Raw genomic sequence first — 15,210 nt, forward strand, 5'->3', positions numbered from 1 at the left:
GGTCTGAGTAAAACCATTGGGTACCCAAAACTGATATTGATTGCATTGACAGATTTGCAAACCTCCTGATAGTTACATAAACTAAAGTTTTTCCAGATATAGGTCATATAGTACTATATAAATAACATTTAAAAACTTTGGCTTCTTTTTCGAGGCGTTTGTTCAAATGTATTTATATTTCTCAAAGTAGGGTATCAAAAAAAGCTAGCTTTTTTTGGTATGGGACCATAACTTTAGGTGGCGGGACCGATGTTTTAGTTTAATTCTGTGAGGTGAAATAAACTGGGAAGAACATGCAAAGTTAACCCTTTGAAACCTGGAGCTTTCAGACACCTTTCACAAGTATACGAACCTTTGAACCTTTAAACCCTGAGCAAATTGGTGCATTATCTTTCAAAAACATGGGGAAAGGGCAATGAGCAGTTTGGTAATAAATGTTTCACAAATTGGTAGATTTAGAAAATTATTTTATAAAAAAGCTAGGAAAAATGTCTAGGCAAAGAAAGAAAAAAGCAAGGGAAAAACGAAATAATTATCCGAACAGTAATTTTAAAATTACATATTTAAAATTATGTTACACAATAATTTTAATTTTAAAGCACTTTTAACTAATCTTCAGGTCATTTTCCTTTACCTTTAACAAATTTCTTGCTAAATTTTGGGTCATTTCTTCTTTTGTGGCTCATTGCATTCTTCCCTTGTTTTTAAAAGATTTCCAGCCAGTTTGCTCAGGTTTCAAAGGGTTAAAGCACAACACATCAGCTGAACTGACTGGTTTGTCTTGAGTGAAGTATCAGGGCTGGAGTTTACAGAGGTGGGGTTAGCTCCTCACACAACAAGAGGCATGTCCTCCAGATCCCTGGGAAGCTCCAGACAGGAGTCTTTGGAGCTGGAGCTCTGCATCTGACTGCTCTTCCCTTCAGGATCAAAAGTCATTGCCGTGGCCCCTTTTTCGAGTCCGACACCAGCCTCCTCCTGTGACTCTTGAATTTCAGCCTGCCTCTCTTCCTCCATCAGGCTGTCTGCCCTTACCTCCTCTAGCATGACGCTGGCATCACACGGCCCAACCAGTCCTCCGACTTCGGGTCGGTCAGTGCCCCAGTAGCCTGTACCGCTCACCAAGTCCATGTTGGACCGAGAGGTGCGGGGGGCATAAACCCGGCGCTGAAGGAGGCAGACCTGGCATGCCAATACCACAGTGGCAGCTAGCAGACAAACAATGAGCCCCCCTGCTGAACCTATGGCAATCAGACCCATCTCAGTGTCGATCAAGCAGTCAGCACGAGTGCCATTGGTGTCTGCGTCAAGTGAGTTTGTCAGGCCAGTGGTATTGAGGTCCAGCTCCGCACCAGAGGTTGAGCTGCCAGCTTGATCTTTTGTTTTGTAGGAATACGGCTGCAGGGTTGAAAGGTCTCGGTCTGCATCAGCAGGATAGAACGGTAACTGGTTGAGTAGGAGAAACAGCCAGAGAGAAGTTCTGGTTCCTTCCATTATGTTCTGAAAAAGAAGTAGATCTGTTAAAAGGTGAATGTCAATGCACTGAATCACTCTAAGCCCAGCTGAAGTAGAAGAGTACAATACCATTGCCAAAAATTCAGTACAGAAAATTAATTTTACAATAAAATTTGCCCTAAATAATTTTCAAAGTTTCCCTTTTAACATGAGTATGATCTTGTATTGATAATACTTACTTGAAAGAATTGTTATGTGGAGGTCTTGTTTGAAGGACAGAGTGAGACACCTGCTGCAGGCAGACTCTCGAAATGCTCTGAACTCACTTCCTGACCCCCTCTCTGGGCCTTTCTCTGCTCTGGTTATTCTGGGGCTTCTCGTTGATACCACAGATGCTGAAGAGCTCTTTCAAGAAAGCAAAGACAAAAATAAAATGTAGATTCTCACACGCCAAAATGTCTAACAATTTTAGGCAGGCTCATGCGTACACGACTAACCCCAAACACAGTATTGTTTTTTTTCAGTACAGAGGGCCTGAATTTGAATTTGACCTTGCTAATTTTTTTTTATCTCCTGTCTCCAGGTTCAAAACAGGCCAGATCAATGGTGACCTGCTCATCTACCACGTCCTCCTCACTCTCAAACCCTACTATGCTAAGCCCTATGAGATAGTAGTAGACCTAACACATGTAGGACCCAGCAATCGCTTCAAGACCGACTTCCTGTCCAAGTGGTTTGTGGTCTTTCCCGGCTTTGCCTATGAGAATGTAGCAGCTGTCTATGTCTACAACTGTAACACCTGGGTGAGGGAGTACACCAAGTACCATGAGCGGCTACTGACGGGCCTGAAGGGCAGCAAGCGGCTCCAGTTCATCGACTCTCCAGCTAAACTGGCCGAGCACATTGAACCCGATCAACAGAAGCTGCCCGCAGCCACGCTGACCCTGGAAGAAGACCTTAAAGTGTTTCATAATGCCCTCAAGCTGGCACATAAAGACACAAAGGTCTCAATAAAGGTGAGTTTGCAGCACACAGTTAGCTGTTTGTACTAAAAGGTGCTGAATACCTTTTGGACTGAAAGGATAATATCAAAGAAGGTAGGATTATTAGAAACATTTAAACAAGCTTTGGGTTTCCTAAAATGTGTTTTCTTGCTGATCAGGTGGGTTCGACAGCAGTTCAGGTGACCTCTGCCGAGCGGACCCGAGTCCTCGGCCAGCCCGTCTTCCTCAATGATGTCTACTATGCCTCGGAGATTGAGGAGATTTGTCTGGTTGATGAGAGCCAGTTTACCCTCACTATGGCCAACCAGGGCACACCGCTTACATTCATGCACCAGGAGTGTGACGCCATCGTCCAGTCCATCATCCATATCCGGACACGCTGGGAGCTGTCGCAGCCTGACTCCATTCCACAGCACACCAAGATCCGACCAAAAGATGTTCCTGGCACTCTGCTCAACATCGCCCTGCTGAACCTGGGCAGTTCTGACCCGAGCCTCAGGTCAGTCCTGCAGTCCTGCGGGGCATTTACAGAGATTGTAGCAATGTTTTCTGGCCTAGAAAAACACAGAAGCCTTACCAGCTTTTAAAAAAAGGCTGCAAAAGAAAAGAGGATCTAATCCAACTATTTGAGACATCACAGGTTTTTCTTTTTGCCAAATAAGTTGTGACTAGTACTGTAGACACCTCCCAGCTGGAGGAAATGACAGTTTTAACTGAAAAGTGAACTCCATATTGTTGTTTAAAGTGCAGCAGCACTTGCTTTTGTACCACTTGCACTTGCTTTAGTAAATACCAAAATTTTAAGTCGTGCTTTGAGCTGCAACTGTAAAATGACCTTGTGTGGCTTTAGTTTAGAGTTAAATAACACTTAAAGAATAGGCTGTGAAAACTAGAAAACACTAGTTCTATTAACTCCTATTAACAGGGCCTAATACCTCTGATGTATTGTCCATCCCATATCCAGGTCTGCAGCGTACAATCTACTGTGTGCTTTGACCTGCACATTCAACCTGAAGATAGAGGGACAGCTGCTGGAGACGTCAGGCCTCTGCATCCCAGCTAACAACACCCTCTTCATAGTCTCCATCAGCAAGACTCTGGCTGCCAACGAGCCCCATCTGACTCTGGAATTTCTGGAAGAGTGCATCTCAGGCTTCAGCAAGTCCAGTAAGTCCACTAAACACAGCTGCTGGAAGACATACACACGATCCCATATTTATGCTGCCATACAGCCTTGTGTGTAACTTTATGCCTTAGACTACATTTACTCTTTCTGAGTCGAATAGACACATTGTAGTCTAATGGCTTTTTGAACTTCTGATCTTCGCTGTAAAGCATGAAGTTGTGTTTGCACATATCAGGCTTCCTTCAGGGTTCGTACAAATAAGTTGTTGAGCACACAAACAGTAAGTCATGTTCATTACATAAACAGATAATCAGCTGAGCAGGAGTGAAAAGGAGACTTGTCCCCATTTTAGACAAGGACACTAAAAACGGCAAACTATTAAGGACAAATGTTTCCTATCAGTTTGAAGCTTTGGGTTTTCATACATTCCTTTTTACATTATGTGAAGCAGGTGTCATGTTGCTCTTGTGTCAGCAGGCTGCAATTTGCAGCGCTGAGCTGGACCAGTAGTGATAAGAGCAGAGACACTGCAGCTTTTTAACGTGTTTCTGGTTAAGTTCATTGTCATGGGTGACCGTGGTTCTTTTGCTTTGTTGAATCCTAAATGACTGGATTCTCTCACTGCTCACATGTTGGATGTTCAACTCCTAGCACCCTCTTTTAAAAATGAACTAGAACATGTAAAATCAACTAAGTCATATAACAAGTGTTAATATGTGTAATATTGCATATATTTTGTAAGTACTGGGTGTGTTCAACGGGATCCTACACTTCCCATGATGCAAACAATAGCAACTAGGGTTGCAGCGATATACTGATTTTAGGGTATACCTTGATATGATTGTTGACGGCTATCATATCGTATACATTTGCTTATCTGCAATATTGGGGAGAAAAAAAAGCAACTAACAGGATAATTTCACCCTTTCTAAAGTTATTTTCAAAAGGGAGACACTTTAATATTAAAAAATGGTTTCAAGTTTCAATGATTGTATTAAAATGTTTGTTCAACCAAATCTAACGTTTGTATTTTCATTACTTTAAGGGTCATTCTGACTAACAGTAATAATAATTCCATAATATTGTGATACTGTGAAGCCACAATATTTTTGGAGACGTTATCATTCCGTAAAACCTCATACATTTGCAACTACATTTGTTAGAGCCTCCTTGCCAGGTTTGACAAAGCTCTCATAGAGCAAGAGGACATTATACAATCCTTTTCACAGACTGAGTGAGCACTCTGGATTCAGAGTTAAGTAATCTTTATGTGGAAAGTCAGGAAGTGGCCCTTAAAATGAAGATGGTGTGTTTGTGAACTAAAAAAATGGACTTGGCTGTTTTTCTGTTGCAGGCATTGAGCTGAAGCATCTCTGCTTGGAGTACATGACACCCTGGCTGCTCAACCTGGTACGCTTCTGTAAGCACAATGACGATGCCAAGCGCCAGCGTGTCACTGCCATTTTGGACAAACTCATCACCATGACGATCAATGAAAAGCAGATGTATCCGTCTATTCAGGCCAAGATCTGGGGAAGCCTGGGCCAGGTGAGTCCACCACGCCCACAGCCTGAGACGTCAAAATGTGTTGTGGATTTGACCTCTGCTGTAACTGTCTCACTGTGTTCTCAGATAACAGACCTGCTGGACGTTGTGTTGGACAGCTTCATTAAGACCAGTGCCACGGGAGGCCTGGGCTCCATCAAAGCAGAGGTCATGGCTGATACTGCAGTGGCTCTGGCTTCAGGGAATGTCAAACTGGTGTCCAGCAAGGTGAGCTGATACATTCTGGAGTAGTGTCTGCAGTAACGGATCATGGATTTGATCATAGACAGATTTTGTACACAGAAACCTCACAGGATTTTTCCATTGGATTTTGCACAAAATAAGCTCTGTGGTAAACACGTTTATGATACTTACACATTTTGTTCAGCAAGATAATCTTCGAGAATGAGCGCCACTTCTAGGATTTTTGAAGGCTAAATGTAATCACCAGAAGTAAAAAGCTAATGTGCGGCTATAAACAAACTACACTGCAGTCTCACAACTATACGTTGCCCCACAATTAGGCTGTGAAGTCATGTTCAGCGTGGCTCGCTGTGATGACATTCTGTAGTCTCATTTAGCCACTTGTTTGCAACCGTCTTTTTTAAGACACAAAAAAGCTTCAGATTTCACGGTGGGGTATTTGCTGACGTATTTGATGTTGTAGAACATAACATCAAAGTCTCTTCAGCTTTTGTTACCTACATACCTCATTTCAGGCTTAGAATCAAAAACTCATTTTAAAAAAACCATTGACTTTGAGAAAAGGGAACTGAAGGTGCTGTAATACGAACAGATTTCCTGTTTTTTTCAGATCTCATACCTGGGGTTCTGTAGTTAAATCCTCTACATAGTGTTGCCACTGTTGATACGCTTGAAATAATTTCATTCTAGCACCGTTGGTATCAGTTGGCCAAATTCTAAAGGCTGTCTTTCTGTCAAAAAATACGGATAGCAGGGTCATCTGGTGGCTCAGTGGATAGAGCGGCACCCCATGTACAGAGGCTGTGTCCTCACCACAGCGGTCATGGGTTCAAATCCGGGTTCGAATCCTTTTCTGCATGTCTCCCTCTCTCTCTTTCCCCCTTTCACGCTCACACTGTCCTGTTAATTAAAGGTAATAAAAGCCCAAAAAAAATCTTTAAAAAAAAATACGGGTAGCAGAGGATCGTTACCATCGAGAGTCCTGCCAACTTCCGACTAATGGAAGCCATCTAAAAGCTAGAAGAATTAGGTGGCAATATGGACTAGAGTTACAGAACCTGAGAAAAGTGAGCTAGCACTTACTGTGGTTTGGTGCTATCAGAAAGAGCAAGTGAACCAGCAATAGGGCTGTCACAGTGACAGGATTTCCCCTGTGGAAATGAAGCAGCAAAAAATTTGCCTGTTTGAGAGTGTACATGTTGTGTGTATCATGTAGTGGGGGGAAGTGGGGACTCATTTTGTGAAAAAACAAGAAGTGCTGTTTTTGTCTTTTGTCTTCTTGTTGTGAACATGGTCATGGCCAGAAAAGTAGTTCTCCAATAACTTCAGAAGGTTGTGGGCTTTGGTCATCTCTGCTCACATATTAACATACACACACACACAGACACACACACTGTTCTTGGTGTAGGATCCTGCTTCACCATACCTGTAGGTACTTTTTCTTCTTTGGCTGCGTCTGCTGTAAATGGTGCTGTTAAACGGAGCTATGGTTGCTGCTGAAGTGGGGTAACTACTCTTTGTTTGACCACATTCACTCTCTTTTGGGCATCAATGATTTTCTTTTCAAGACCTTGTGGAGGACAGCACGTGATGCATGCGGAAACAGCTGCTGCTTTATTGTGCATTTTTTATAATCACACACTAGGAGAGTCTAGCACCAGAGAAGTAGCTTTTTCTTATTGCATTTGTTCCCTGGACTGTCCCAGCTACTGAGGCAGGTTTATGTGGAGAGCACCTCTCAACAGCACTGCTACTGCACCTCGACTGTACAGAACATCGCTGTGTGATCTGGCATCAGTTGACACAATGCTACACAATGTGCTCAGTGTTGTGTTGCACTAAAGGGATGGAGTTTCACTACCAGCCATTCTTTAAATAAAGCAAACAGAAGTAGTTACAGAGGAAAAGGAATAAGGAGCAACAACGTGGTATCTGGGCAAAATACAGACGTGGACTTTGACATAATGCAGTCGAATTGAAGACATCATCTTTTGACCTTTTGCCAGAACCTTGAGTTAAAAACAGTATATCCTTGGCCTCTGTTTTCATGTTAAAGTGCATCAGAGCGCTCCATTTACAAGTTAAAAAGGCCAAGACCTTTTTCAGACCCCCTGCAGAAGTTCACTTTCACATCTCAGCTTTTTCGTACCACTTGAGTTTACAGGCCTGCATACAGATCACACCACTCTGGGAGCCCCAGACCACTAAAGTTTGACACGACGTTTTAGACAACATACCTGTAAGCCTTGAAATACATCCACTGACCTGATGTTACATTTAGTTTGAACATTAATACAAACCTGTTAGTTACAGCATTGACATGCTGAGTGAATATTATCAAAGTGACAAGATGAAAAAATGAATTTAACTTTTGTAAAGGATGAGTTTCTGTACCACTCTAACACTGAGGTGAGAAATCAGCATTAATGTAATGACTACTTACTTTATAAGGGTAGAAATCAATCCAATGCCGTAAATCAGTCCTGACTTCAAGTATTCCAAGAGACAAACTCATTCACTCACTATCCATCAGCTGTGTGCTCTGGATCCAAATTCAGTCTGCTACTCAGATAAACAAACACAACATACAGCAGCAGACACAATAGAAAAGCCAGGCCCTGGCTCCTATGATGGCAGGCACCAGCTCCGCACTGAATAGTGGCCATTGTGAAGCTTGTTGACAAAGAAAAGCCAGTCAGTGTTGAAGCTGAAGTGCTGCTTCCCTCACTCATTTTCTCTTGTTTTACGAGAGTGTTGTTCTGACTTTAAGAACATCAAAATGAAACGTGTACATAGCTGCAGGGCCATACATGAGTCTTTATGCTGGTCTTATTCACGCTGTTACTGTGTGATGTCATGGCAGGACTTTTTTTTTCTTTTAAAGCTCACTGTGACTTTTCATCTGCCTCTTTCTCATGAACACAATAAAGATGGCCTTGAGGGAGTTTCCTCAAAGCGTCCACTTGGGCTCAAGATTAAACTGATTAGAATCTGATGGCCAAAGTCAAGGTCAAGGTGACTTCATAAAAACATGTTTCGGCCATAACCCAATAATTCATATCTAACATTTCACACAATATCTAACAGGATAAAATGACATTTTATAGCCAAGAGGTCAAAGATCAACAGTGACATGTTTCTTGATTAAATGACAATAGCACAACCTTTGCTTGCTTGCTGCTATCACTGGAGCAAACAGGCTAGCTATCCTTTTTTATACTTTTAAATCAACACTTAATAGTTAGCAGCTAGCTCTTGTGACATTTGATGACCTCCAGATGTATTGTAATGATACTGTATTATCGTATCTTGTCCGGATAGCTGCCTGCACAGAGTTGATTGATATGTTTTAATGTTTTGTTTTTCAATCATCATTTTAAGAAGGATACAAACAGTTTGGCTTGTGTGTGTAGTTTTTAAGTGTTAGTCTTCCCTCTTCTTTGTGGCAGGTTATTGGACGGATGTGTAAGATCATAGACAAGACGTGCTTGTCGCCAACACCCACCCTAGAGCAGCACCTGATGTGGGACGACATCGCTATCTTGGCACGTTATATGCTCATGCTGTCCTTTAACAATTCCCTGGATGTTGCGGCCCACCTGCCCTACCTGTTTCACGTGGTGACCCTGCTTGTAGCCACCGGGCCCCTGTCCCTGAGGGCCTCCACCCACGGTTTGGTGATCAACATCATCCACTCCCTCTGCACCTGCTCGCAGCTGAACTTCAGTGGTGAGGGCTTAACTACAGCTGTTTGATTTGGCCTGCAGCCTGCTGTAGTAGAATGTAAAGGACATTCGTCACAGCACATGGAAATGATGTATGATGACTAATTTGAGAGCAGGCAGGAAGCTACAAGTACTCAAACCAGAGTTTGTTTCCTGTCACGATAAATGTGTGTTGTTGTGTTCAATGATTTCAGAGGAGACAAAGCAGGTTCTGAGGCTGAGCCTGACTGAGTTCTCCCTGCCCAAGTTCTACCTGCTGTTTGGCATCAGCAAAGTCAAGTCAGCCGCCGTCATTGCCTTCCGCTCCAGCTACAGAGACCGCTCCTTCTCGCCAGGCTCCTACGAGAGGGAGACGTTTGCCCTGTCCTCCCTGGAGACCGTCACTGAGGCCTTACTGGAGATTATGGAGGTCAGCTTAGAAAATGAGGCTACCTAAAATCTGTTTTCACTTCCTGCCTCTTCCACCAATGCATTTATTTCGTGCAGCAAAATCCAAGGAGCCCAGCAGAAATGACAATGTTCTCATAATAAAAATGTACATCCTGTGATAATAATCTCTTTTACAATACTGAATATACAGTGTGTTAAATGCTGAATTTGATTGTTCAACAAAATAATGGAAGAAGGAGAGCAAAACTAAAATACAACAAGCAACTCTTAATTTTTGTTACTGATATAAAACTGCTGCACTTAAGATAGATGATAGAGCACTTTCTTTGTGTTGGAGGTTATTAGCCAAATGTGACATCCTCTGTTGTTGACCAGAAGAGCATTGGGAGTGCAGTGTTTCTTCCACATTGACAGCTTCTTAGGAGAAGATCTGTAAAATCTATCCAAATAAAAACCAGAAGTTGCATTAAGGCTCACACTTGTGTACACCTGAGTTTCTTTAAATCTGTCTGCTCTGTCTTTTCTTTCCCCCAGGCTTGTATGAGGGATATCCCAGCCTGCAAGTGGTTAGACCAGTGGACAGAGCTCGCACAGAAGTATGAAACTCCTCCATCTTATTTGAATGCATCCATGTTAAGAACATAATGTGCATTTTGTAACACGTGTGTCTTTGGATTCCAGGTTTGCATTCCAGTACAACCCCTCTCTCCAGCCCAGAGCGCTGGTGGTGTTTGGCTGCATCAGTAAGAGGGTGAGCCATGGCCAGATCAAGCAGATCATCCGAATCCTCAGCAAGGCCAGCCCTCTGCTCAGCATCGACCGAGTGAGTGACCCTCACTCAAGACCATGACATCTGCCTCTGTTTATTTAAAATAAATAGTGTGCACTGTACAGGCTCCAGCAGTAATCTTAAATGTGGATGACATTTTTGCTAATATTATTCTGGAATTGCAAGTATTAAGCTGTTACGTATCAAAGGCGGTCACACAGTGACAGATCATGTTGGGTCATAATACACTATGACTTGGATAGGTCTTTGTATCACTGAAGGCAAAGTTAAAACCCCTTTTCCACTGATGTTTTTTTTTATGTTATGTCTTTTAATGACCCTCTGTGTCCCTCCTTTTCCTCCCACTAACTCCTTCTCTCAATTCCTTCTCCATCACAGGGTCTGGAGAGCTGTCTGAAGGGGCCCGACAATTACAACAGCCAAGTATTAATTGAGGCCACAGTTATTGCCCTGACGAAACTGCAGCCCCTACTCAGCAAGGTATTCAGCCACTGTAGACCCCCCTCCCGCCAAATTAGTGCTGATTATTTTCCAACCAGAGTAATCTGTTTTTAGATACATTTTTGACCTAACCTGAAGCTGTTAATTTGGGAATGAAAGGTAATCTGTGTCAGCTTCATTGATGTTTTATGGTAAATGGACTGCACTTGTATAGCACTTTTAAAGTCTTATTGACCACTCAAAACGCTTTAACACTACATGTCGCATTCACCCATTCATACACTGGTGGCTGAGACTACTGTACATGGTGCCACCTGCTACTCAGTTACCGTTCACAAGCACTCACACTCCGATGATGCAGCATTGGGAGCAATATGGGGTTCAGAATCTTGCCTAAGGATACTTACACATGCTGACTGAAGGAGCCACGATCAAACTGCTTGACCGTCCGATTAGAGGACGACCCCCTCTACCTCTGAGCCACAGATCAATAACTGGATTCATAAGTTTTAGACTAGATTGTTTCAGTATTGAATTTTAAACTTTATGTATGGCTGACAGAGTCCTGCTAGGGGTCTGGTACCTGCGGGTACCCATCGGGTGAGCCACAAAAATGTTGTGTAAAAACATTTTGAATTCATGGTTACAGGTTAAAATGAACAAAATGTGTGCAAGCAGCAGGTCAGAAAAAATGTCTTTTCATTATTGGAGACATCAGATATGAAAATGATGTAATGGCTGTATTTTAAACGGCTTATCAGATGCCTTTTTTTATTGTGAAAGTTTATGATACAGCCTGTGCTCGTCAACACAGCATTGATTGCAGCCGGTGGCAAAGATTTTTTCTCAGCTTGATTAGTTAAAGAACAGAGAGGCGGCTGTGGCTCAGACATAGAGAAGGTCATTCACTAATCAGAAGATTTGTGATTGAATCGCTGGCTCCTCCAGTCTGCATGTTGAAGGCCCCTGATGTTCTGAGGCTCCTTGAAGGTTCATATGTCACAAGCATGTCAGAGATATATTTTGGTGCTGAGCCACAGAGTCATTTATAGAAAAGTAGCAAGATTTTAAAATTAGTTCTCTGGGTGACAGGTAGCCAGCCGAAGATGTCCGAACAGCTTGTTTTGAAAGGCCTACAAACAGGCCGTTGCCATAATCTAACCGACTGCAAATACAGGCATGGGTGAGCCTTTAGTAGGCAGGACCACACAAAGCACAGTCTTTATATGTAGCTGTTTCCATTCACACATTTTGTAGCAGATTAGCAGACTACGTGTTTGGTTAATGAGCCGGATAGTGACAGTGGGAAGGAACATTCATCACAACTGGTTTAGCGGTGGTAAAGTTGGATTGTTATTTTCAGCAATGCTGAGTTAATGTTTGAGTTATCTGTAGGGCAATATTTCTGCAAAGTTCAATCATATGTCATTCAGATATCAGTATTTTAGTAATCAGTTAAGTTCTACATCAGTTAGAAGTAAATGTGAAGGAGTTGGAAGATCAGTTATCAAGCAGTGATTTTTTTAGAATTTGTTTCATATTTATGTCATTGGCAACCCTCTCTTGCTGTGTTGGACTGGTCTCACCACGCATCAGTTCCTGTCCTAACGCCCTCTCTGTGTGTGTCTGCAGGAGTCTCCCATGCACAAAGCTCTGTTCTGGGTGGCAGTGGCTGTGCTGCAGCTGGATGAAGTCAACCTGTACTCTGCAGGAACTGCCCTGCTGGAGCAGAACCTTCACACTCTGGACACAATGCGTGTCTTCAATGACAAGGTAAAACACACATCAAACACACACTACACATCCCTGTAGACACAAGGTTTTTTTCTGCTCACATATCATCATGCTCTCATGTGGGTTTGGAAAGCTCATTCAGGCAGCACTGACAGCTGCTGAAGGACACTTGACAGTGTATTGAAACAATAACTTCACACTAAATCCAAATGTGCCGTCTCACTCTGGTACCATCATTTGATTGTGGTGCCACTCTGTAGTGCTCATTACAGTGGTAGTCATTTGGTAGACTGCAAAGCTTTCCTCTTGTGTAGGTAGATCAGATAAGATGAGATGACATATCTTTTATTGGCCTCATGGGAAACTTCTTTTGCTCAGTCAGCACAACAAAGAAGGCACCACAATCAATGACAATAACAGGTAATAATAATGTGAGCATTTGAATGCATTCTTTGAATCTTTGAGGAGGGTATGTTCAAGCTAAAACAAGCCATTGTATTTCTCTCTAATAGTGGTATAAATTGTAGGCTTCATTATCATACCATATTAAATGGATTTCTGAGACAACAATACAATCTTTGCTGATATCACAAAGTCTGCCACGATATGACTTAGATGTATTTGAACTTGAGATGAGAAGATATCAGTAAAAAATCTTACGGTCTTTTTCTTGCTGCTTGTCATTGTCTGCCTGATGCTAAGCTGCTAGCACTGTTTGAATGTGTAGAAAATAGGTGCTCTTGGACGGAAACGAGGTCACAGACGTGCCGTGGCATTTTCAAAATAAAGGCAAATCTTAAAAATGATACCTATGATGATATATGTATCAATATTACCACTTTGCTTCAGTAATATTGGTTCAGTGATCGGTGCGATTTTGTTACTGTTTTACTGGAAATCCACACTTGAAAAGCTTGTAGAGATGTATGTCTGTGGAGATTCTGTGAAGTGATCATCACCTGCTGTGTCAATGATTGCAGATGTTTAGTTAAAGAAAAAAGGAAACACACTGAACGCAATGTCATTTAATTTTAAAGTAACTTCAGGAGCCATGACTAATTTTTTGACTCATTAAGTGCATTAAGAGACCTAACGCTAATGTGCAAATGTGAATTGTGGCAAGCCCCTGATATGCATGTATTTAAAATGAAAATATGACTCCACAGAGCTTAGCCATTCTTGTCTTCTCTGTCTAATATGCTCCTCCAGAGTCCAGAGGAGGTGTTCATGGAGATCAGGCGTCCGTTAGAATGGCACTGTAAGCAGATGGATCACTTTGTGGGCCTCAACTTCGGTGCCAACTTCAACTTTGCACTGGTGGGCCACCTACTCAAAGGTAAAGCAGCCGCTGATGGAGATGAGTATCCACAAGCGGTCATTGATGTTCAGTGCAGTGTGGTCTCTGATGGAACCATGGGTTTACATGTTCATATCACTTACCTATAAAGAAAAACATAAATTGCAAAAGTAAAACCACGGATCTGTCTGCTGTCAGTATGCAGGATACACGAGGGGTCTTTAAAGTCTTAAAAAACCTTGAATTTAATATTCTTAAAATAGGGCCTTAAAAAGTTTTAAATCCCTTAACAAAGTCTTGAATTTTGTTTACAAAGGTCTTTTTTTTCTTTCTTTCTTTCTCGTACTTTCACAGTAATGTTGCTATGAGGTGTCCAGCTGTGTTTTGGATGTTATTATCATGCTGTCTGTTATGGTCAGTCTTTTAATCCTGCCTGTTGTCATCTCCACCTCTCTGTTCTGTGGGCCGAGGGGGCGGTTTTGGCAGCTCAGCATGGTGTTGCCGACAATACAAAACAATAACACTCTATTTTTAACTTCATAAAATGTACATCATTTTATATATACGTAGGATATTACTGTTAGGATATTGCATCCCTGTTATCCTCCGTGCTGTGACAGCAGGTGCTGTATTGACTCATGTCAGTGACCACGGTGTTAAAACGTCCGGGGAACGCGATGTATGTTTCCCCTCATAATGCTACATTTTAATAATATGATTGTACCACTGATTAATACTGCATTCCTTCATTTCATCTTGATGATGACCTAATGTTTTACTGGCCAGCGGATGCGCTGTCTGATAAAAAAAGTTTATAACTGTCACTCACCATTTTCATACCATTAAAATCATATATATCGCACAAGATGCAGAGATCCTGTTTTGATGATAGTTTCAATAAGTGAAATAAAAACATAAAAGCTCCTCATAGAATGAAAGACAGTTTATTTCTCAAAATGTGGAACTCTTAAATGTGTACAGTAACTTATTTAAATGTTCATGAATTTCACATAAAATTACAATAATATCAGATTTTATTTAGGCCTACTTGATAGATAGGTAAGTAGATGCTAACTCCAGATGTGGCATTTGTATGTCTGGTACATAGACAGTATATAAAGACACATAAGTAGAGCAGAAGTCCAAAAACTACACTTTGTTTTATGGCGTTAACTTTCACTTCATAGTAAGAGTGGATTGCTGCACTTTCTGATCCGCATCTACTTCATGGTGTCTGTTACTTTTATTGAGTCAGCTTTGGTTTGAATAGGAGCTTTTGTGACCAAAAGGTGCTACGTGAGGCCATTGAGAAGGGTTGGGATTCTTAAATGCAACAAATACACACTTCACACAGCCATTGTGTATTAAATATTTCTATTTTTATAGATATTTACTTAGCTTCGGTTCAAATAGGAGCTTTTTGCAAAAGGAACTATGTGAGGCCATTCAGAAGGGTTTGGACTCTAAATGCAACAAATTAGTATATTTTATATTCAATGATG

General features: G+C 41.8%; 1 protein-coding gene across 1 annotated transcript in view; it reads left to right on the plus strand.

Annotated features, from left to right (window-relative positions):
- The window catches only part of nf1a (neurofibromin 1a), a 96,466-nt gene that overhangs the window by 68,984 nt on the left and 12,272 nt on the right, over positions 1 to 15,210 (plus strand). The window contains 12 exon segments of the mRNA XM_042486303.1: positions 2,036 to 2,468; positions 2,615 to 2,955; positions 3,421 to 3,623; positions 4,937 to 5,130; positions 5,215 to 5,355; positions 8,781 to 9,060; positions 9,251 to 9,465; positions 9,981 to 10,042; positions 10,128 to 10,269; positions 10,615 to 10,716; positions 12,310 to 12,450; positions 13,621 to 13,747. Of these exon segments, the coding sequence (XP_042342237.1) occupies positions 2,036 to 2,468; positions 2,615 to 2,955; positions 3,421 to 3,623; positions 4,937 to 5,130; positions 5,215 to 5,355; positions 8,781 to 9,060; positions 9,251 to 9,465; positions 9,981 to 10,042; positions 10,128 to 10,269; positions 10,615 to 10,716; positions 12,310 to 12,450; positions 13,621 to 13,747 (2,381 nt within the window).

This window comes from Plectropomus leopardus, chromosome 5 (genome assembly GCF_008729295.1).
Source record: "Plectropomus leopardus isolate mb chromosome 5, YSFRI_Pleo_2.0, whole genome shotgun sequence".
Taxonomy (NCBI): Eukaryota; Metazoa; Chordata; class Actinopteri; order Perciformes; family Serranidae; genus Plectropomus; species Plectropomus leopardus.